The sequence below is a fragment of the Periophthalmus magnuspinnatus genome, chromosome 10 (assembly GCF_009829125.3).
Source record: "Periophthalmus magnuspinnatus isolate fPerMag1 chromosome 10, fPerMag1.2.pri, whole genome shotgun sequence".
Lineage (NCBI taxonomy): Eukaryota > Metazoa > Chordata > Actinopteri > Gobiiformes > Gobiidae > Periophthalmus > Periophthalmus magnuspinnatus.
In genome coordinates, this window is record NC_047135.1 from 28125593 (window position 1) to 28150820 (window position 25228).

Here is a 25228-nt window from a genome sequence, read left to right on the forward strand (position 1 = left end):
AAAATTTGGAACTAAGAATATAGTCATAGAAGAAATAATACGACAATATAACACTGGAGATGTTTAAGCAAATCTGATTCCAATTATGAGTCACCATGTTGAAATATTGACAAGGAAAGGAAAAAAAAAAAAATTGATAAGGACAATATTCATTAAGTGTGCCAGATAACGCTAGAAATATATATATATATATATATATATATATATATATATATATATATATATATATATATATATATATATATATATATATATATATATATATATATAAAGATATACATATATATATATATATATATATATAAAGATGTACATATATATAATGTATGTTCAAACCTAGAAATGATATGTGAATTCATAATATGAATTTGACGTTGAAAGTGAGCCATGCCTCTGCCATAACCTTCATTTATTTTTCATGCAGTAATGATACACTGGACACATGGAGTTTACCATATATGGTGCAATATTCATGAAAACCTCAGGCCAGTATAAGCCCTGTATAACGCAACAGAGCTGAATATTGAGCGGAGGATCACATCTCTCTCCTCGCCTGAGGAATAAAAACATATGGATACACACAAATAATGCATCTCAGCTTGTATCCTAAAACAAACAAGTTAACATTCAGTATTTATAGTTACATTTGCCAGAACAGTACACTGGTGTTGTATAGGGGAATTGTAAAGACATGCTAGGAACAAGTGTACTTGGAGTTTTGTAGGTTGTTAGAAAAAATGTGGATGACTGAATAGGGCACGTTGAAATGTTATGCAACACTTAAAATTAGGTGAGGTTAGGTGTGGCCAAAAAAGGCAAACTGTTAAAAGAAATTTTACAATTTACTGTATTACAAAAGTTTAAAAACAAATGAAAGCCCACAAATAAAAAAGATAAAATGTTGAGCTAAATGTCTGAGCACTGCAACAAGACCTATAAGGATACTCACATGTAAGGCAGGAGTAACCCTGCCGTTTTGTGCTCTTCCCGATCAGTTGACCAATAAAAGCATGGGCGGTCATGGGCTGCCTCTTCTTGTCCACCTCACACACACCAATAAAAGTGCAGATACACAGTACCCACAGAGCCTAAGGAAGAGCCTATTAAGGCCCTACAATCTGAGCACCACTACACCTGTGGTGAGGCAGGACGTCTGTATCCTACGGCTCTGCGTCTGTTGCAGTCCTGTAACCGGAGTGATTTCCCCCCGTGTTGGTTTCTGGTGTGTGGTGTAGTCCTTGATCCCACAGTCTTTTTTTCCATTGATTTTGCCCGCCAGTGCACAGGTACGCTGATCATGGAGGCAGATGACTGGACGAGGGAGTCACGTGTCTCAGGGGGTTGCAGACTGGGAGGGATGCAACTCAAAATGCACAACTTAAGCAAACTCATAGAAATAGAGTAAACATGCAAATCAAACATATAAATCAAACAAAAGCACAGTAAAAGGCAAAAGTCCCCAGATGTCGGATCACACAAGGATATATTATTGTGAGAAGAAACAATCAATTCTACTAAACTCTACTAAAGATAAAAACATTAACGATCATTAAGTAACTTTTGTGAAGGAGGGTTCACCATCTGCCAGTGTTCATGGGGATGTTACTGCTTTGCCTGCAATATTCCTACTAGGTATTGCTTTTGTGATTTTTATTACAGGGTTTTTTACTGCTGAAAAACATAGCGAGTGATAACACCTCCAAAGGAAACTGCCTCAATTTTCCAGGTCTGGACTCAAATTCATTCTCACCTCACAGCAAGAGTCTGCAGAAGCCCAGTGCTTTTAGCAGAATTGCAACGTTTTTGAAGGATGGGTCAAATGCAGATACATAAACTTTTACCTATATATTACTGATTTTTACCAACTTAAAATGTAGAAAAACTTAACTAGTTCATGTTAAACAGTCTACAAGTTATTCCTCACTTACTCTATGCATTCCAAGCATCCTAATTATCCGCTGCAATGAGTTTATAAGCACTTTTCACAACTCTCAGAGGCCGGAGTTCTGTAATGCTAACAACAAATAGCCTGCTATAGTGCACGATATAAATTGGTTAATAATTAGATGCAGACGGATGGACTTATTTTGACTTCAAGATCTGCTTATGAGAATTGGGAAAAGAATCAGGTACAGGGCCTTTAACCACACTCCTAAGAGAAAAAACATCTTGTAAAGTCTTCCCATGCCCCAAACATTGTACAACAAGAGCTCATTACAATTTGCAAATGTATTCCCATATGCGTAAGATTGACACTACACGTCTGCACTGCATTCTATTAAATAAATGACTTCAAAGAGGCGAGATCGAATAAATTATGGAAATGATGAACAGCGATATAAATGTACTTAGCAATGAGGAAAATAAGCCACGTGTGCATTTTTATATACATCTTCCTGTTACACGAAATAGATACGTGGTGGCCTGCGTACATGTAACAGCAAAGAGTAATGGGTTTCTAGAAATAACATTGCTACTGGGCTGTTTTACAAGCAACCTGGAAAACGTCCTGGGTTCACCTCCTGACCTTTGACCCCAGCAGGCTTTGTCTTCTAATTTGGCTAATTGAGTTTTTCCTCATGGGACGGTCATACGCCACCGGCATGCGCAGCACCGACGACCCCTAAACTGCAAAAGGGGGTCGTCCACACAGAAATGCACTCCACTAAAGCATCCAATTTAAATGTATGTAAATTCCTGAAATCATATGTCGGTGTATTATTATAATGCGTTTTTTATTGCACCCAAACAAGCAAGTTAGCTGTTCGCATGCTAGTTGTTGTTAATGCTCATTTGCGGTGGATAATGAAGATGCTAAAGATCAGGATTGATTAGGAACCATTTACCCATTCACACACACATTCATACGCAAGTGTACGCAGATACTGGGGTAAGGTGGGTTAAGTGTCTTGCCTAAGGACACAACAAAAGCAGTCATCTGTAGGAGCTGGAATCACACCGCCACTCTACCAGCTGAGCTACTGTTATGAGTATATGAGTTTAATATGTCAGTAAAACTGTTTTAAATAAGAGACAGGCTCAACCTCCACTTCTTAAGTTGATTAAAGTGACCACTGAAGCTGAGTGCTGAGTTCAACTTGAGCCTGCCATGATAAGAAATTTGGAAGAAAATATAGATGATAAATGAAAATACTGTAACTAAATTGTGACACTGAAAACACTAAAACAGGAATATCCCTAAAACAAACACTTTTAAATGTACAATATTGTCAAAAAACTATGGTTAGTTTGTATCTAATGAGTCATATAAATGATTTTATGTAACTCTACAGCTCAAATCTAGTACAGGAAGTTCCCATGATAAATACTGCCCCCCAAAAGTAATTGTTCCATCTATCATTAATTGAACGATATGTCGATATACACTGCCTGGCCAAAAAAAAGTCACCACCAAGAAAAAAGGTCACACACTCTCATATTTCATTGGACCTCCTTTAGCTTTGATTACAGCACACATTCGCTGTGGCATTGTCTCGATTTTGCTCCTGCAATGTCATAAGATTTATTTCCATCCAGTGTTGCATTAATTTTAAACGTCTTGCATTGATGATGGTCGAGTCTGACGCTGCACAAAGCCTTCTCCAGCACATCCCAAAGATTCTCAATGGGGTTAAGGTCTTGACTCTGTGGTGGACAATCCATGTGTGAAAATGATGTCTCATGCTCCCTGAACCACTCTTTCACAATTTGAGCCCGATGAATCCTGGCATTGTCATCTTGGAATATGCCCGTGCCATCAGGGAAGAACAAATCCATTGATGGAATAACCTGGTCATTCAGTATATTCAGGTGTCAGCTGACCTCATTCTTCGAGCACAGACTGTTGCTGAACCTAGACCTGACCAACTGGAGGAGGCTCGTACCTATTTGCTTAGTTAATCCAGGTGGCGACTTTTTTTTTGGCCAGGCAGTGCATGAATTATTGTGTTTTTTCTACACATTACTGTACAAGTTGTGTGTGACTTTGCTTGAAGTATTACTTGTGATATACCTTGTTACCTTGCTATGTCGTGCTGATTTTGTGTGCTCTTCACTCAGCATGCTGTATGAATGAAGTGTAAGGAAACTGTGACCACCTGCCACTACCTGTGTGTAAGAAGTCAATGAGTAATGCATAGTTAAATCAAGAATTTACACCTAACAATTATACAAATGACAGGGCTGAGAATAACTTGAAATTAATTGGAAAAAAATGTCAAATATGTAGAATATGTTTATTTTTTGTTATGCTATACAGCTGTTCAATGGTTCAGTCCATGCAGTTTGTACATCTGAACAAACTCATTTAAAATATGACAAAATAATCATGTTTATTATTATTTATAATCCAGCAGCCTGCAATATTGTGGCCTACTAATCTGATTTGTATTCAAGTTTGTATGACAGGTTAGACCACATATTTAAGATCTTGTAAAAAATCTTGTCTAGTTTTCCCTAATTTGTCCATTTTGGTGAAGTTTATAAGTTTACTTCCTGGTTGATCTTGGTCAGCAGATATGACATAGAGGTAATTCTAGTAACCATACTGTGAACAATGGCTAAAACTCATACATTTTACACAGTATTTCAGGTTTGAAAAATACTTGACGACACCTTAATTTTGAATGTTTAAATTGTCAGAAGTACTACTAATTACTTGCACGTAAATTGTTCCTAAATTTTGGATGTAATTTTGTATATTGATGAGGTAGAGGGATTAGAACCCAGCGCTACTTCCTGTAATTTTCAACATTTTTATGCAACAAAATCTTCACAAACTGAAACTTGATTGGTGTAAAAATATGCAAATATTTATCATAAGTACTACCAAAAAAGTAATGATTATAAACACATGAAAACCTGTAATACGCACTTTAAAGGTTGTATATTACGCAAAATTGACTCTTGTGAGTGTTAAGCCATGTTATAATGTTATTGCCTCTTCAAAAACATACCAGGAGTTGTGTTTTGTTTCATTCACCCATGTTTGAGTAATCCTTTATTATTAGTCTGTCTACATCCAATTCTCAAAATGCTCTGTTCCACCTTGTGATGTCATGAAGTGGTAGTTTTCAAATAAACAGCTACGTTTTACCTTTAGTTCAGTAGAGATGGTCAACTCCAGGCCTGAAATAATCCAAATGATTCTAATGAAGATGTATGGAGTTTAAAAACACAGTGGAGCACTTCCTGTATTACCACATGACATCATAAAGTGGAACAGAGCATTTTCAGTTTGAAAGAAGAAGCCAGTCTAAATATGCAAGTTTTGTGTGTTAAATGTGTGAATGAAACAAAAGGCAACTCCGTGTATGTTTTTGATGAGGAAACAACATTAAAACATAGATCAGAAAACAGCATATGGGCCTCGGGGATAAATAATAATCCCATTGAAGCATATACAGACAGCCACACTCCAATACTTTACAACTAATAAACTGGCAAACAATTTAATAGAAGAAGTAGGCCTACGTTTAAAATTCAGGTTTTTACTCGCACCAGTGAAACAAATAAAGCCTGTGTGGAGGTTAACTGTGATGAGGTTATTTCAACTGTAGAGGAATGCTCACTGCCCACAAACATCTGCTCTGCTTAAAAAGACAAAAATCTCAGGCAACTTTTAAGGCGAACAGTGGCAGGCGCCCACACACAGAAACATCTTCACACAGAGCATTTGCAACTCGTACAAGTATCTATCCAGGTGCAAAGTCTTTATTTTTGACCACCAGCACTGTCAGGAAACCACTGAGATTTATAACAGATAACCTCTTCACCTCCATAGACCTACCACGAGCCTGAGAAAGCACAAAGACGTCACAGTTCTACGTGTTCTATGTGTCTTTTATGGTCAGATGACACCAGGACTGCAGAAATGGCTTAGTAAAATTTGATTATTTTGTTGCATCTGAAAATCAAACAATCAAAAAAGAAAGGATGCACGTTATTCAAACTTGCGTTATTTTTGGAGACATTGTTACATATTTAATTATCACTTTAGAAACTGATTTTGCATTTCCACAGTTCATGAATAAGTGTTAATGATAAACAACAACCAATTAAAGCAAAAATATATTCATAATTTTTTGGCTGATAGACATGCCATGGAGTGTAAAATGAGGGTAAAGAGTCGGGAGAGACATTCAGTAAATAGCCAGCGCTGCTTCCTGCATTGTGGGAATTAATCCTGAGTATAGACTGTATAAAGAAGTGGACTAAGGGAGTTTGACGTCAAGTGAAGCTCATCAGTTATGGGGATGATTTTGGAGCTGAGTTCCATATTTGGTATTCTGACTGCGAGTATCATAGCAACCAAAGAGCCAATACGGAGCAGGCTGTTAAAGGTAACGCCTCTTCTGCTGGTTTAGCACGGAGCGGGAGCTTTGCAACCCTGTCAATCAAACCTGTTGCTAATATTAGTGGGAGCGACCTCGGGGAAAGGGGATTTGCCTGTTATTACTCTTCATATCTTGATTTATGGACACAATACTGAATAAAAAATAACAGGATCATGTAAAGCAGGTTAATACGAACATTTTAAGACCAAAATGACGAGCCTGATAGCAGCAGTTATAGTGATAGAGTTGATGGAGCTGGTTGTGCACCCATGCTCACCTCCTATTTGGAACTTAGCGGCTAGCAGATTAGCTATGTTCATTTATATATACAGTCTATGATCCTGACACAAACTTTACATTATGCATTATGGGAGAATTTAACTACATCCCAACTATATGTGAACCTTTCCAGCTCCACCTGTACACACTGGCACATCTTGTTCAACCTACTGCAGCACAGCCAAAGCTAAAACTTCACATTTGTACATCACAGCACGGCCCTGATGTTCCTTTTGCTAATAGTTCAACTGCTAACAATTGCCCAAGAAAAGTTATACAGCACAAGAGGTATGAAAGAAGTGTAAATTACACTGTGACAAAGAGTGCAAATGAGCCCACACCTTCTCCATAGCTCCTGACACGAAGCTATTTCACAAAGCATATTTTTGCTCCTTGCATAGGTTTTAGGCTACTTGCATGTTTTAGTAATGTTACTTGGTTTAGTGGGATGGTATGTGTGGTATTTATCATAGTTTTACATCGGTTAGGTGGCAGTTTGTAGAAAAAATATAAAGGAAGGAGCAGTAAGTTATGTCGTCTACACCACAAATTCCATCCAAAATTTATATGCAAGTATTCATTCACAAAATAAAGGCTTTGTCATTTATTTTTATTAGTCTAATCATGGATAATGTGCAATTTATACATGTATTGGCCTTTGTTTGCAGGTTGCTAGGTTATGGAATTACCTCTGTGTATATCAAATCTGCTGCCTGTGTCCAACCAGGAAGTACAATTATAGAGTAAACAAACTAGGCAGGCTCTTTTGAAATACATTTTTATGTCAGTTATGTTTTAGTGAAATGAATAGTCTAACCTGTCAAAGGCATTTTAAACTGTGAGACCCCGGGTAAGGCATTATGCAGCGCTTGTGTGGCCAGAATCAGTTTTAAGACACGAGCAGGCATCAGTTTACGCAGCGGTAACACAACCTAATGCGCGGTATCCGACCATCTGTTGTTGCCAGGGCCAGTCTCTACGCTCATGCCCGCCGCTCAGTCTGGCACCGTGTGGGTTCCTTTTGGCACTAAGGAGAAAAGGCTTTACATATTTGTGTGAATTTAGTACAGTAGGTGGAAGTATTCTGTGTTCTTTTTATTGCTGATATGGCAGACTTAGGAAATTTGATGAACAACACTGCAAAACGTAATGTGTAGGTAAGTTAATATGACGTGAACTATGCATGCTTGAGCAATTATTTACCAATGGAACAAGACTTTTTGTATTTAAAGCTGGGCACCTTATTTTTATACAGCGGAAGTAGGTATATATATCAGTCAAACTTGTACATGGCTCTTTTTTCAGATGGCAAAGTGAAACTGGGGTGGACCGCCTAAGCACAGCCAATTAAGAGTGTTGCTTTTGGATTTAAAAAATATACCGTAAATTTCGGACTACAGAGCGCACCTTGATATAAGCCGCACCAGCTAAATTTGAAGAGAAAATCAATTTTGTACATATATAAGCCGCACCTGAATAAAAGCCGCAGGTTTTCATATTGTAACATGAGATATTTACACAGAAAGACGGTGCACTGACACGCTTTTTTTTAAACTGTGCCTGAAAATTGGCACCAACACGACAACAACACGGGATGAACACATCTGCAGGTTTATAAAATAAAGCTGCACCAACACGGAAAATCTGCTTTTATTTCCTCTGAAAACTTTTGTCGTCTTTTTACATTGACCAAGTTGGATTCATTGATGTCGAGCTTACGTGCAGTGGCTCTATTTCAGGGGTCGGCAACTCGCGGCTCCGGAGCCGTATGCGCCTCTTTCAGCCTCATACTGCGGCTCTGCGTGGCTTGGGAACTGACACAGCTCACAGTCCTGCGTAAAGAGCTCTGATTTTCAGACGTTGTGCGCACAGGGGTCAGGAGCAACTTTGGCCCATCCCTAATGACACACTAATAAGCTCGTCCGTAGATGTATCATGAAAATCCTGCTGGAAATCGCCACAGAAATCTATTTGATGTAGTAGCAAGTATATTATCTGCTCTTGTCTCCGCGATGACGTTTCACGTAAAACACATCAGACACGTCACCCAAAAGTAGAGCCACAAGCGAGTGAAAATGAGCCAAAACAAAAGTCTTTGGAGAGCTTTTAACAAAGGGGGAAAGGACAACTGAGGAGCCAGAAGAGGAGACTACGACCTCCAAGAAAAAGAAAGATAAATTTAACAGACAATGCCTACTTAAAATCTGGGTTTGTCGCTGCAGGTGACTCTCACGCACAGAGTCCGCTCTGCGTAACATACGGGAAAAGCAAATAAGGCAATGAAACCTTCAAAACTGCTTTGGCACATGGAGAATAAGCACCTGGGATTAAACGATACGCTACGAGTTTTTTTGTTGTTGTTTTTTTAAAGAAACTGCGGAGTAGAGTAGACATAATCACATAATCAGCGCGATGCATGATGCAGCGGTTTGGTGAGTTGTATTTTTTTAATGCACTTAAGTTGTTTTTGCCATATTTATCTGCCACGTGTAGAAGGCTTGTCCGTGAAAGTAAAACCTACATTATTCCGTTACATTATTGTTATTATACAGTGTTATCTTCATTTTAGATGTCAAAAAGTATTTGCGGCTCCCAGTGTTTTATTTTATGTGGAAAGTGGGTCCAAATGGCTCTTTGCGTGTTAAAGGCCGACCCCTGCTCTGTTTCCTTTCTGTTTCTTTATCTTAAAAACTGCATCATATCCATTTCATGATGCGCAAAATGATCGTTCAAAATCAAAACTAGTGAATTCTTCAGAGCAGAATCTTTCCCCACGTCTGTCTCACTTTTACGTTTACAGCTAGAGAGCGCCCCCCAGGGGCCGTTATCCAGTAAAATTCCATATATAAGCCGCACTGCTGTAAAAGCCGCAGGGTTCAAAGCGTGGAAAAAAAGTAGCGGCTTATAATCCGAAATTTACGGTATATACTTTCTTACAGTATACAATTTTTTCCACATTTTTTCCACTTAAAAAGAGATAATTTAACATTTAACTTGAATTAAGACAAAATAACTTGTTCTATTGTCTACTCTACTCAAACCAGAATGATGCTATTAATTCAACTAATTTTAACTCACCCAAACGTAGTCCATTAATTTTTGCATAATGACTTTTGCATAATCATGGTTTTCAAAAATTCTAGCATTCGAATCACACATTCAACCACTTTTCTCAGACACAATAGAAAGTAAGGTTTTGGCTGGAAAATTGCCACTTGGAACAGTCATTGAAAAGCACTATGCACAAACATGACCAGCACAGTGGCTCTGAGCATTCAACCTCTCCACTAGACCTTCTATGAGGGTACTACATTGCACTTAGCAACCGAACCCTGCAACTATTAGCACATCTAAATGGACCATTTTGCTGGATACTTGACTCTCAATGTTCAGTGTAGTACCTTTGGAAAGCACACTTACACATGTTTCAAGATATGCAATATACGCTCAAGGCTCAAGGAAACGAATAGCATTTTTGTAATAGAATCCAGTTATCTAAAATTACAAAGGTTTCCCATGGTTTCTTGTATAATCTGTTTGTTCCACGAGTCAGTGTAGTGATAGTGTGGCTTAAAGAGCACTGTACTTGTCTGGAGAAGGGTCTGCAACCTGCTTGTCTACATGGAGATGCCTTTGCCTGGAGTGTTCCACAGTATGGCTTTAAACGTATTTACATCCATGTTGATAAGCTGGTGATGCCATGTTACCAGTTCAAGTTACAGGTCAGATCCGTGGAGAGGTCACAGTAAAAATGAATAGTTATCAAAGACTTTTAACAACAGAAACGATGTCAGGTATCGTTCAACATACTGTATGAAAGCTGGAACAATATTTTTTGGGGTCAATTTCTTTGCACTACTGGGAGATTTTGGTTATTTTTTGGCTATACGATAAGATTTAAGCCGTAAAAGATTAATTAATAATTTTTATGACTCATTACGGGCGCAAACTAAGTACTAAAGTGTTTCATTCTGCTGTTTATTTATAGCCGCTGATGATTCTACAATTTTAATTTTATTTTTTTCTACAATATTGTACATTTAGAATAGTTTTTGTGGTTTAAATCTGCTCTTGGGTTATTGTGTCAGTGGCATAAATTAGTTGCAGTACTATCATTTATTGTCTATATTTATTTAAGTAATATATCGTACCGAGAGGCTTATGTAAGATAAATACGTTTAATGCAAAATTGTGACTCAAAGTACAGCAATAACATCTCTATGGAGACAACCAGGTGGCTTCAACAGAGATACATAGTGCAGATTTTAAGACATGAATGCATCTAAAGAAAAATCTATATCAGTATAAGTAACAGAAACTGCCCTTGAAGTTTTGCAGCTGTCCAAGAACCTCCCGTTTTAAAGACCAACACAGTCACTTCTAATGTTAAAGACTTGCTACAACTCATTTGAAGTTTGCCTGTGTTGACTGAATGATCTCTTGGGAACAGGAAGCCGGAGTGAGAAGACGGTGCCGCGAGGGTCAACCTAGAACAAGCAACCCTGTGTTTCCCGGATTATAGACATGACATCACTACACTACGAAGCTAGGAGCGCACCAACGTTAGCCCCCGTCCCTCACCCCTCGTGGGCACTCGAGGTGAAGACAACGCATCTGTACAGAACGCATTATTCACAGTATAGTTTGCATTCATGTTCTACTGCTGTGGGCTATGTGACTCTATGGGAGATTTGCTGTTTTTGAAAGAAATAGCCAAACGTATGATCCACAGATGTTGAACTTTGTTGTTTGCAGTTGCCTACACAAATTTGGCTTTTTGTTACCTTTGCCTTTTGGATATTTCATGGCAAAGTGCAGTGTAATCAATAGGGAAAACTGTCTCTTTGTCATACTTTTTGGAAGACGTCATCACATCCTAGAATCTGAAAACCACCAATAGTCACGTGAACTCAACCTAACCGTCTCCGTGGTAACAAATACGTACCTGGGAATAAAGAAGAAATCGATCCACTGACTTTGCAGGCATTCATTTTCTCTGCAATTCACATGTTCCAGAGATTGATTGACAGCACCTGTAACAAAATGTACCAGCCGATATGACTAAAATTAAAGCTTTGTATATGCGTCAATACTGTTCAGTCTGAGAAATATTTCAGTTCTGTGAAAGCTGTTTGCTCTCGGCAGGAAAAGTAAAAAATAAAAAATGGATGGCTGTAAAAGTGTCTTGAGAGAAGTACACAGAGCTGTGATTCTTCAAATGGAGCTAAAAGCAAAACAGAAAAGCAATTAAGATGATGCAGGAATGCAGCTCGAATGGTAATTGAAAGACAAATGGCAGGATTTCTTTTGGACTTACACACCTGGATAATGTACATTCACAGGCGGGGTACTGCTGTGTACTGCTGTTTGAAAAATATGCCACAGTCCCATAAAAACAACAAAAAAGCTGAGTTGAGAACAATGAAAGAACTGAGAAAAGCAAGGACATTTTGGGTCACATTGCTGTTGGTTAGAGCTTTTTAATTGTTTTTGCGTCTTTCTTGCAACTACAGTTTTTACTACAATAGTGGGGTCAAAAAATAAATATAAAGCAGCTAGCACTCTCACCTCATAATAACAAGACTGTAGGTTCTTTCTGTGCAGAGTTTGCATGTTCCTTCAGTTAAGGTTGTCCTGACCAAGCACTGAAGCTCTGGAGATGGTGCCCGGGTGCTGCATGCACTTCAAAAAATATAAAAAAGCCCATATGTGTTGGTCTCGTAAACACAAAATGTCTATGTTGTTTTGGAAAATGTAAATTAAAAATTCAAAGGGTCAAGGTTAAATGTGAGGGAAATTCAACCAATGCAACTGGGGCAACCTGTCAGGAGTTGTGAGTCGTTGCCGTACAGCACATGTGTCAAACTCAAGGCCCCTGGTCTAAATGTGGCCCCCCCACGTCTTTTTATGTGGCCCACAACAAGATAAAATAAAAGGTTTGACTGTCTTAAAATGTCAGTTTATCACGAGATACAGTTATACAGCCATATTTTTACATCTATGGAAATATAGATGCAGTATGTAACTCAAAAAAGAAATAAATACAGAGACAGTTAACGAACAAGTTAAAAAGGTAGTTGCATTTATTTTACATGTGGCCCCTTGAGACTGACCATTTTCTGATGTGGCCCTCGGTGAAAATGTGTTTGAGGTCCCTGCCGTACAGAGATCAAAGTCAGAACTTGGTCAGGACCTGGTCAAGGATTTGGTCAAGACTTGGTCAGGACTTGGTCAGGACTTGGTCAGGACTTGGTCCGGAATACCTTAGCTGGAGGATTACCTATTGTGCATGTTTTGGGTTGATGGAGGAAACTGGATTACCTGGAGGAAATCCACCCAGACACAGGGAGAAACATGCACACTCCACAAAGAAAGGCCCAGGTGACCCAGGGCCCAGGGCCCAAAGCTTCATGCTGTGAGGCGAGACTACTAACCACCATTTTGCCAAAAATTGAAACTGCCTACAACCCAGACAATAATTTTTTGTGCTTTGGCAATGGCAAATTGAAAAGTGGTCACACTTTATATTATTATTAATGTAAGTTATGGGTTTTTATTCCAGTCACATACCAGCGGTTTTGTCTTTGTAAATGTCACTGTTATTCCCCTCTGAACTCCACTTTTGTTTACTTCACTAAATCCTTCAAAGGCTGCCAGCTCTCAGCGTGTATCGGCCATTTCTTAGCACCATTGACATTCAAATAATAATTAAAAATAGAACAACCACACGGCTTTTATGCTGTAAGTTTATAAAGACCATGCCCTCTGTAACATTTCACGTTTATATGTAAATTCCAAAAGTTGAAGTCAGCAGAGTATTTGTGCAATATATTGTAAAATGTAGAAGAGGAATTACTGGCTTGTGTCTTGGTTTGATCCTTAAAGTGCATATGGCAGGTTTTCATGTTTGTGTAATTATTACTTGGTTTGGTGGGATAATACCTGTGGTAAAAATTTAGAGGCTGGAAAAAACATTGCAAAGAAAATCACAAAAATACGAGAAGTAATGATGACAGAATACCTCTACCTATGTCATCAACAGAAAATTCCATCCAAAATGCAGGGACAATGTCAACTTGATTTAACAAAATAAAGATGTTGATGTCTAATCATAACTATTGTGCAGTTGGGACATGCTCTGGCGCTTGATAATCTTATGAATGCAACAGTTATGGAAGTACCTCCATGTATGTCACATCTGCTGCCTGTTTCCAACCAGGAAGCAAAATGATAAAGTTCACCTACATTTAACAAAATTAGAAAAATGCCATAATGCACTTTAAGTAAGGTATTGGGACACAGCATAATAGGTTTTCATCAAATGCCATCTACCGAACCATTGCCGTAACCATGCACAATTTGGAACAGTATTTGGCCGTACTGCAGCTAAATGGGTCCAACAAATATTTGCAAAGCGGCTCTCCATCAACTATTCCTGGCACTCGGACACAGCAATGATTACGGGTACAATAACTAATCCCTCATTAATGTTGTGTACACACCGCAACAGCACGCAAAAATAGGAAATCAATGTAGCCTTTGCCTGGAGCCACAGCTGAGTGCTGTCTGTCACTGCTGTGCACACCTGCTTTGCATGTGGACGACTGGTTAAGGAGAGATGCTACAAGAAAAACTCTTTATTTTTTTTATTTATTTTGGTCAGTTTGCTCTGTCAGCGCACAACGTTTTCATGTGCTATCAACAACATTGTTCAATCTGCACCTAAAATGGTATTTCATTTAATCAACTCAATCCATAGACTTTAAATTCACATGAGTTTTTCGTCCAAACGTAAAAATTAATAATAATAATGCCTTACACTTGTAATGCGCTTTACAGGCTTGTCAAAGCCCCTCAAAACACTACACTATAGTCATTATTCATTCATTTCCACACTTGGTGATGGTAAGCTACTACTGTAGCCACAGCTGCCCTGGGGAGACTGACGGAAGCGAGGCTGCCAATCTGCGCCATCAGCCCCTCCGACCACCACCTGTCATTCACACACACACACACACACACCACTTTCATACTAGGCAATGTGGGTGAAGTGTCTTGCCTAAGGACACAACGACAGAACTTGGTCCGAGCGGGACTCGATCCTCCAACCTTCGGGTTGGGGGATCAACACTCTAACCACTGAGCCACTGTCACCCCATGCACCTACATAAACCAAAGTTTACAATCTTATTGATGTTGGTAAGTCTTACACATACACTCATACATATCTGACATATCTTTAAGTCTCATTTATTTACGTTTTCACGATTTTTACCTTAAATAAGATATACAAACTCCTCTGTATTTTTAACCATAAACATTACATGGTGAAAAAGGTGTAATTATTCCCTCTCACCTCCAGTATCACACTATGACTTCTTTAATGTTTGACTTTAAGGGTTGAAGTAACTTTGACAATCATATCTGTGCTAAAACATAGCGTGAATCTGCTCCTGTTACAACAATATTAGTTCATTTCAGGCTAACAAAGACACAGCCCTCTGCACCACGCATCCACTGGGACTGAGCCAACAACTTTACGCTTAAAGTGGTTAGGAAGAAAATCAACATCTTCCCCCTGATTCACAGTAAAATGTCAAAGGAGCCTTTTCATTCTTGACAAATTCTGATATGATTTGAATTACAAATGCAGATTGCAAATATGTACTTTAGTGATGTTTCCCTAAGGCACCGAGAGGCTCTTTAAGAATTCATAGCACATTTTCGAAGCCTATCTCCCCATGTTTAAGCACCAGGGGTCCCAATAGACAGTGAAATATATTGTTCCAAATATCCTCGTATAGGAAGCTTGTTAGGGAGTTAAAATTACAGTCATTGAGGCGTAAAAATGTTTTACAGTTCTAATTTAAGCTCTCAGTGAAAAAAATGAAACAACTTTAAAGCAAGTAAAACCCTAAACACTCATTTACATGCACAGAGAGCTCCAGGTACAGCAAACAACCAAATTAAAATCAAAAACAACCCAAATCCTGTCAGACCACTCTTGTCCCAGTCGACATGCACGCCAAAGAACAGAATAAGAGTGAATCGGGCGCTAAGTGTGTCAAGTGTGTCTAGTAATTTACTTAACACTAAAGCAATGAAATAAGCTAGTCCACGATGGAGGGACTGTAGTTTGTGTCATTGCTGCTGATCTAAAACTAATGACTACAAGTTCAAACGCATGTCTAATATTTCTTAAGCTGTTTCTTACCTCATGCAAGTGAAAGCCTCTCCTAGTCTGTACCTAGTGTAAATAGGCTGTTCATGCTGTGGACATCTGAGTACAAACCGGCTTCTCCAGGTGCGTTATTGGGATCTGGGAGATTCAAACCACAGCACCTCAATCGCAGTTCCCGTGTTTACATCCATTTTGAAATAGCTGCTAAAATTAGACTAGGCCGGTCCAGTTTTCCTGTTGTGCCTGGAAATGTAGTGACTGAATTGATGTAAGTAGTGTAGAGTGTCAGTTAAGATGGCAGCAGTGGCACCAGTGGATGGGTTGCCTTTGCTTCTCACATGGATCATCCTTTTGGACCCCGGAGCGTGCACACACACACACACACATATGCATGCACACACACACGCACACACACAGAGACACACACACACATATAAGTACAGTAAATCTCATGCCATTCCAACATGGTGATGACCCTTTCTTATCTACTCCTCTGCAGCTTTTGTGCATGCATCTAGTGGAGACTCCCTTTTATTTGTGACGGCACCAGCATCAACAAACTTCAAATCCGCAACAACCTTCAATACAAGATGTTTTTGGACTGTACTGTAAACAGCACAGGTGGGTAGAGTAGCCGAAAAATTTAAATAACATTACTCAAGTAAGACTAAAAATGTATTTGAGAGGAATTATATACATTAACTGTCAGGACATAACATTTGTTTTATGATTTTAAGGACATTTTTTTAATAGTGCTCAAAATCTTATCAATTATTAAATCAGAAAGTAAAATGAGCCTCACATGAGTCTTGGGTTGAGTTCATCATTAACCAGTGCTAGTGCTGCCTCTGCGGCTCAGTGAGTGAATTCTGAAGGTTCTGAGCTTTCACATGAGGCCTGTCCATGTACTGAGAATGAGAAAAACTTGTGCGTCCTCTTTTATCATATATGTGTCCTCTATCTGTAGGTCAACTGTCTGACAAACATAGTTCAGTTGTGATTGTAATACCTTTTTTTATACTTAGAATGGAGTCTATACAATTCCTTTAATAATATCTGAAGGAGCGGTGGAGAAAACACAAATGTTCCAATCATTAAATATTGTGACATAATGCTTTAGCCACTTGTAGACTTACTCACAGTGGGAAGAGTAAACAAAACCTTTTCAGTCACAAGGACAGTTTCTGCACACTAAATATTACTTATAGGAATAAAAGTTTGTACTGTATTCCAATAACTACTATTAGAAGTACAATTTCACTCAAGTAAATGTAAGAGATGAACCGAAAGTTATATTATTTCCCCCACTTGACAAATCAATAAGTATCAGTTCAAATGAGTGAACAAGGCAGAATTCGCTGGAGCGACACAGGCAGCCTAGCAGACAGCAGTGACAACAGTAGGCCTTCCTATTGGCGAGGGAAAACGTTTTATCTTTAAGCAAAATTCAGTGGCATCCTTGATGATCAGGTTTAATCTGGCACACATGAGCTCTCCAGGGCTCTTCTGTTGCTTTCTCCTCTTCACATTACAATATAAAGACATTCATATTTGAATAGCTCCTCAGAGTCTTTCAGGAAATTTCACTGAGTAATCAAGTTTATAATAAGCAAAGTTGGAAGCTGTAATTATTATATTTCTTCATTTTAGACAGTTTATTTGCTCTAAAGCTGTCTTTGTCTATCTTTTCAGGCATTTTAATTAACTTTGAAAATCAGCAGTGTTGATATAGTAATAAAGTTAGAGTGAGGCTTGGAGCCAGTCCCATCTGTGTCAGTCTATAGCCCATATGACCACTTCCTGAACACAGTTTATATTATCTATCTATTTGTTTGCTTTGCCCTTTCCCCAACTGTCCCATGATACTTTTCTGATAAAATATTTGGCACTATACTAAACCCAAAGCACCTCAGAATAATAAGAACAACTGTTTGGTGTAGACTTCACCTTTACAGTAAAAAAAATAAAGTACTTATAGAACCTGTGAAGCCAGTGTCTTAATTAACACATAGAGAACACATACACGTTTTCCTCATTCACAGTATATGAACAGGCCATGCTTCATGTGCAAACTGAAAAACCTCCAGAATTCACTCACTGAGCTGCGGAGGCTGCACTAGCACTGAGTAATGATTGGCTGCAGGTGCTGGGGTTTAGATAGTGACGATTAAATTAACAAAAATTGACTTTTTTGAAGTTTTCTACCATTTTATAACGTAATTCTTTCTTGAGATACATGCCAGAAGTGGTTTTATATGTAATTCTCGCACATTTTAGTAACTTTGCATTCTATCTTGAAGGAAATGTAAGGCTCATTCTGCTTTCTGATTGGATAATCATCTTGAGAACCTAACACAATCATAACTTGGCCATCATGTCAATATTTCAGCATTACAATTGTTACCAGTAAGAGCTATATTTGATTTGAACACTTTTACCTTGTCATGTTTACGGTTCCAGTAAAAGACCCACTATGTAACTTTCCTAGTGGATCGTTTGCCACACTCATATTATTTCTTTGCTTGGTATGTTCAACAGTGCAGCATGACATGTATCTATCCCAAATGGTGCAAGAAAAATATTGGTGTTAAGCTGTAATAAAGACAATTCAGAAGATCATGTTTATGTCGAATACATTAACAATTAATTTGCTCTCCGTCCACATCGGCAACACTACAGCCTTGTTCTTGCCCCCACCTCCACCCCCCTCTCCTATGCTTCTCCAGTCCATTCACCCCTCGTTCAGCGCTGAGCATCTCTCCAGCAGCAGACCTCTGTACACTATTCACTCTCTCCTGTCCACGCGGTGCGCACCCACGACAACTTTCAACTCGACTGTGACGCAACTGGGATTTTTTTTAAGGAAGAAAACAGCGGGATTATATTCACAGGTTGTTCAACTCGCTCCAACACTATCCTCCACATGTATAACAGGACAACCCCGCGACTGGAGAACGCACAGCAGCCCTAGATCCTCCGCGTAAAGTGTTCATTCATCAGCGCACGAGACATGGATCTTTGCGGAGTTTACCTTTGCCTCTTCACGAGTTGGGGTGAGTGCAGTGACTCGTTTTGTTCATTTAAGAGTAGATAATTTGTTTAAAGATTTAGAATTGAACGTCTTGCGTGCAGTGTCAAGACTTTTGCTCATTACGCATGAACTCATTTGGATAGCGGCTGGTCTATCCGCATTGCACTATCCACTTGGTGTGTTTCTTGTGTGATTCGTCATAGCTATACGTTCCCAGTGTGATTTATAGGCAGTAGTTTGGCGAATGTATGCACAAAATATTGCAGATCTATAATATGCACAAATTCAAAAATAATAACTTGTGCGTCTTAACATATTTCTTTTATACTGTTGTTTGACGCGCTCCATCCTCGCTGTGTGTCACTGAGCAGTCCACTTCCAGTGAATGAAGTTGGAATATTGATTTTTGGAACACGTCTCCTATAGCTCAGAAGCGTGCCTCGGTGTTGTTAATGGCCTCACACTTGTATGTTCACGCAACGAGTGGGCTCTTTGCGACCGGGTTAACAAAAGCGGAACTATGCATTCTGTATTAGCTCTGGATTTATTATTAATGCGCTCTTTTAGTGGGTTTCATTAGCGGATGCATGGGGGTAGTCGCCAGGAAGGAATGCTGAATGGAAAAGTAGTTTGCGCTTTTGAGTCATGGCCTGTCCGTGCGCACTGACCTCTGACGGTTACTTCAGGTGGTTTCAATGAACACAAGATGCACCCCATTCGTCATTTTCTTTAATCAAACCACGGGATTTCCATTGTTTTAAATCCTCTGTTTTCTGGTAGAAAGTGCAGCTGATGATTAGAGTCGTTGTGTAGCCATCTGCTCTTATCAATTAACCAAGATAAATCAGTGAAAGGCCATAAACTGCGGCCCGCTTCGGCGACTCAACCCATTTATAAAGCAGAGTGAAAGTTTGTGAGGCAGAACCACGCACACAATGAGCTCATGATGTGCTGGTCCTGGGTGCCATGTTTTAAACCTGCAGCCAACAGCACCGACAATGGATAATTACTACCACTTGTAATTTCATTTGAATAAGAAGAAAGGCCTTTTCACTCATACACTGGCTTAAGTTGGGACCATGCAGCATGAAAAGATCAATAGACAAGATGTGTTGATGGTTATTTAAGTAATGCTGTTATAGTTATTGTTGTTTATTTATTTACTTTAAAAAGATCACCATTCCCAGAATTGACTGACTGATATTGTTCCTGTGGGTAATTGTGTCCTCTGCATGCTTTTGACACATCCTTCAATGTTTAGGGGTGTTGACCTATCTCCAGATCTTGAGCTGGATGTTGTCCAGACTAGCTGCAGGATTGGCTTAATTACACCTTATTTTAGGTATAGCCTGTTTGACATTTGGTCCTACAGTTTTTTGTTTTTTTTTCCAATGCACAGTTGCATGTCATCATCTTTATAGAACACCCTCTGATCATAAAGGTGGCTGAAAAATCCAAAACCATTCTATGAAATGACTATCATGGGAATGAAGTTTTGCAACCTTTATTATGCAATTTGCATGCATTTGATCCAGAGCCATCTTTGACGATTGACCATATTTCTGATTTAAAGCTTGTGACATTGTGGGGTTTGACCTATGTCTTAAATGAAGACAGATAGGCACTGCCAGGCCTGCTATTACCTGTGCACCTTCTTAAGGACGTTTGCCATGAATCTCATTTGAAATGGGCCGCACATACTAGGGCAGCCAGAAAATTGTAATTTGAATGGATACAATTAGCAAAACACAAAGGCTGCAATTTTTTAAGTACCAGTTTTCTTCACAAACAACAAAATCTCCTGTCTTATTCTGCATAAAAACTGCTAACCCTGTAATTTAGATGTTTGCAAACATGTTCTGAAATGTGCTTCTTTTTAGTTAATTTATCAGTTTATATTTCAGTCTTTTGCCAATTCTTCTGGATGTGTTCAAAATGTGAACTTTAACCAGAATCCTGTTATTAAAACATAAATTGCAAATGTAATCACCATCGCAAAACTTGTCATAAATTGTCGCAATCACATATTTTCCCAAGTGGCTCATGTAGGGCTGCACGATGGACAAGCAGGACAATGTGATTAGATTTGCAGTTATGGATTTTGGTCACAAGTTAAACGTATCCAGAGGAACTGACAGGAAAGACAGAAATATGAAATAACAAACTAATACAAGGGTCCTATTTCAGAACATGTTTGTAGAGATTTAAACAGTTTTCTGCAGAATAACACATGTTTTGTTGTTTGTGAAGGAAATTACCCTACTTAAAAAAACTGCAGCCTTTGTGATTTGCAAATTGTGTCTATTTAAATTGCGATTTCGATTCGATTGTGATTAATCTTGCAGCCCTGCCTTCATCCCTGTAGCACACACTAGCTCAGGACACTTTCTATATACACCGGACAGCTGGCAGAGTCCCATAGGAGCAGTGACAGGACAATATGTGCACTATATCATAAATATGCCTCATCATACCCACAGCCAGGGTCAAGCACCTGGGCAGCACGCTCCAGTTGTTCCCTGTTTCCGTCAGATTAACGTGGACTATTAACTACGAAATATAGACTTTTACTTCTGATTTATGTCTGACTTGTTTTGTCACCTCATGAAGCGTTACATGAAAAGAATTCCCTGTAGCCTTTTTCATGAATTCTAATGAACCTGAACAGTTTTAAGATTGAGAATCATACCGTAGCACCACATAAATGTTACCTGTTGAAAAGCTAATTGTCTCGGATGTGCCAATTAATTGACACTGAGAATAATTACAGCACATGTGGCACAGATTTTACTTAATTGCTGTAATTACGTTTTTGCACAACTTTGTTTTAGCAGCATCCTAAAATCAATATTAAACAAAATGAACTTCCAGAACTGAAAAAGCGGCTTAGATGAGCAATGAAACGTCTTCACTCTAATGACTTTTTGTCCAGCTGACAGATTTGAATTTTTGTACTTAGCTATGGGTCATACGTGGACGACTGAAGGGTTTACACAGACATTAAACAAAAATTAAATCATGTCAATTTCTTTTGCCTTTTTTCGTGATAGAACACATGAGTCATAGCTTCTACATAGATACAAACTCCAAACACAAGGGGGCAGAGTTCTGAAATTAATATGACATAGAAGAACCATTTGCGGTGATATTTTCAAGTCTAGCTGCAGCTACTGTTTGGATTGGAAGTTTGGCAGCAATGGCTACAGAGTGAAATCCACTACGTCACATCTGGTGCCAAAAAGAATCTGTTTTCAAAAGCAGGGAACAGTTGATTGATTTGCAGTTACATGGTTAAGTTGGTGGATGTTAGGGGTTAGATCATGGTTTGCTTAAGAGGTTGGTAATGCAGTATTTAACTCAACTGAAAATGGGCTGGTGGAGCTCCACTCTTGGTGGAGCTCCACTCTTCCTGGTGTTCCTCATGGGCTGCTCCTGGACCCTTTGATATTGTATAGTCAAAATCCATCCCTTTCCCCAGGCGACAGTAGCTCAGTGGGCGACAGAAGCTCAGTTGGTAGTGGGGAGTGTTCATCTTCTGGTCCAAAGGTTGGCAGTTTGAAACTCACTTTTGACATGAAAAATAAATAAATAAATAAATAAATAAATAAGTATCACTGGGAGAGCAATCAAATCCACTGACCTACTGACCCACAGGTTGGCAGTATGATTCAAGCTTCCACAGATGAATATTTTTGTGTCCTTGGGCACGACACCTAATCCACCTTTCCCAGTGTCTGCGTACACCGGCATATGAATAAATGAGTGTTTTTTTTATGTAAAGCGCATTGAGTGCTTTAAAGGTGGAAAAGCGCTGTATAAAAATGTGACCATTTACCATCTTGAAGTATATATTTTTTTATCGGTACCCATTTCAAGTATCCCATAAAAAAGTTAAGTAATACTAAAAGACTTGCAATTTGGAAAAAAAAAAACTGGTCTAGGAGATCAAGGTAGACATGACAGATCCATTGTTATATAATAGCATAGCGACATCAATTATCTGTCCTTTTTGTCATTTTTAATTACAGCCTTTAAACCAATTAATAACGATCTTCACCTGGCGTCTTCCTCAGTCCGCATCCATTTGACAGATGAAGATTCCTCACCGCAGCTCGTGACTTGTACTTGCGTGGACCACACAGGAAGCACTGCTCAATGAAGGATATGATTTTTCCATTTCCTATCAAACCATTTGAGTGATCCAGTGATGATGGAGCTTGGGTTTAAAAGCTTTTCCAGACACAAAGCCTGTTCAGTAGTTTCCGGGGGGCTGCTCCGCTCTCTTCTGAATAAACCCCGTCTTTAATTATTGAGCTATCTGAATTGGGCACATTACCATTCTTCAGATGTCACTCGGTCTGATGGCTGCGACCTTTAGCGGGTACAGCTCCCATATAATCATTGGCCTTTAATATTAAACCGCGATAACTTTTAAACGTTCATAAATATTGGATCAAAGGAGGACTGAATTATCAGGAAGCAGCGCCATTGTCAGAATCTTAAAGGGGCCAGCTCCAGCCAAAAACCATTGATTAGCTCTGATGAATGTGGGCGCGCAAAGTAATGAGTTGCACTTTAATGCCTTAATCCATTACTGTAGTCGAGGGCCTGTGGTTAAATTTCAAATAGAACATTGCTCAGGGTGTTTTCATTGGGGGATTTATGTGATTGAAGGTGTTTAGTCAGAGGAAAATTACCAACATTAAGTACTGGGGAGAGAGAGGCTTAGCTGATTAGAACCAGGATTAAACAAGACTCACTTGGAGATTACATGGACACCTGAAAAAGCAAGATCTCGCATTGGGATTAGAAAACATAAAAATCAACCTAAATGAGTGACCCTTCTGTGGAACTTTATTCAAAGACGTCTCGATCATTGTAAGTAGAAAGTGCTGAAGCAAAAAGTATTTCCATTTACTAGGACTGAAGTGCGATATATTGCTGTAGTAAGTAAATATAGACGTTAAACGATAATACTCATTTATGCTACTGATACAAAAACCCAACAGCAGATTTAGACCACCCAAAACAATTAGAAACCTATAATAATGTAAAAAACAACAACAAAAAACAGCTGCAGTAAATAAACAGCTGAATGATATACTTAAGTAGTTTAGTTTGCATCTATAATGAGTCATAGATGTTTTTCATTCAATCCTTTACGGCTCAAATATTGCTAAAATATTGCTAAAAACTAACAAAGCATTTCCCAGAAGAGCAAAGAAAACATTTCCCAGTAGTGCAAAGAAAAAGCACACGATAAATACCGACCTTCAAAAAACATTATTCCATCTATCATGTACTGAGCGATAAGTTGATGTAGTAAATCTTGACAGGCCATTTACTATACTAGGGTTATTACTACTACCACCACTTTACCATTATGCCAACAATCACTGATAATACTCCAAGTAGTAGTATTTGTTTAAGTTAAAGGCGCGTTACCAGATTTTTACGATTTTATTTATATATCTATTTTTCCATGAACGTTTTGCAGTGGTCCAAAGTTATCCCTCACATACCTTATGCATACCGAATATTCAGATTATTTACCACGATGAGTTTACAGGCCCTTTTAACAACTTTCAGAGGCCAGAGTAATGCTAACAACAACTAGCATGTTAACGCATACTTCCTGAGTATCAACAAACCCCAAATGTCTTTTAATGGCACGCACACATCATGCAGCGGACATATTTTGACTTCAAGAGTGGCTTATACAATATATATGTACCGAGACAAGCACGAAATAATAAAAGGAAAAAAAAAAATGTGGAAAAATTGTTTCCATAGAGAAATTTGTCCTTTGCATTACAGTAGCAATTACTATCGACTACCTGCCAACTACCACAAATATAAAAGCATTTAACGTTATTTTAAAAGCTGACTTGGGTAAATTGCACAACTTCACTGCACAAAAGCTAGTCTTGCAAACCCATCAAAAAGAAAAAGGTTGCAAAACATGTAATTAACTCTCCCATGTCTTGTGCCTTGAATTCATAATACCAGCACGATTGTCCTTAAACAGACAATATATAATCATCCTGATAGAGAAATGGTTTGGTGTTTGTGTACTTGGCAGGAGAATAGTGATTGATTTTGGCCAAGGAGGCGCTCTGTGGTTACTGCTGGAGGGGTGCTCTTGGTTATGGTCAGATACTATGTTTTTTGGCTCAAAGTCTTGATGCCTGGTGGTTGTAAATCAATATATCTGACAGAGCATTTTGTTGTTTTTAAATTCTTTTTTGGGGAAAAAGCTGAGTGTACAATCTTGTTCCAAATGAAAAGGGATCAGGGTCAGAGACAGAGGTATAGTGAGAAAAGGTATCATTAGTAGTTGGATTGTTTTGCTCAGAAGTTTTCAGATACAATTGAGCGTTGTTTCTGATGTTCGGGCAAGGA

The 25228-nt window shown here is 38.7% G+C and overlaps 1 protein-coding gene across 1 annotated transcript in view; it reads left to right on the plus strand.

Annotated features, from left to right (window-relative positions):
* The first annotated feature begins 18584 nt into the window (after positions 1–18584).
* gfra4b (GDNF family receptor alpha 4b) overlaps positions 18585–25228 on the plus strand; it is a 44978-nt gene continuing 38334 nt past the window's right edge. Inside the window, exon 1 of the mRNA XM_055224582.1 lies at positions 18585–18848. Coding sequence (XP_055080557.1) covers positions 18806–18848 — 43 coding nt within the window. The 5' untranslated portion in view covers positions 18585–18805. The remainder of the gene's footprint in view (positions 18849–25228) is intronic.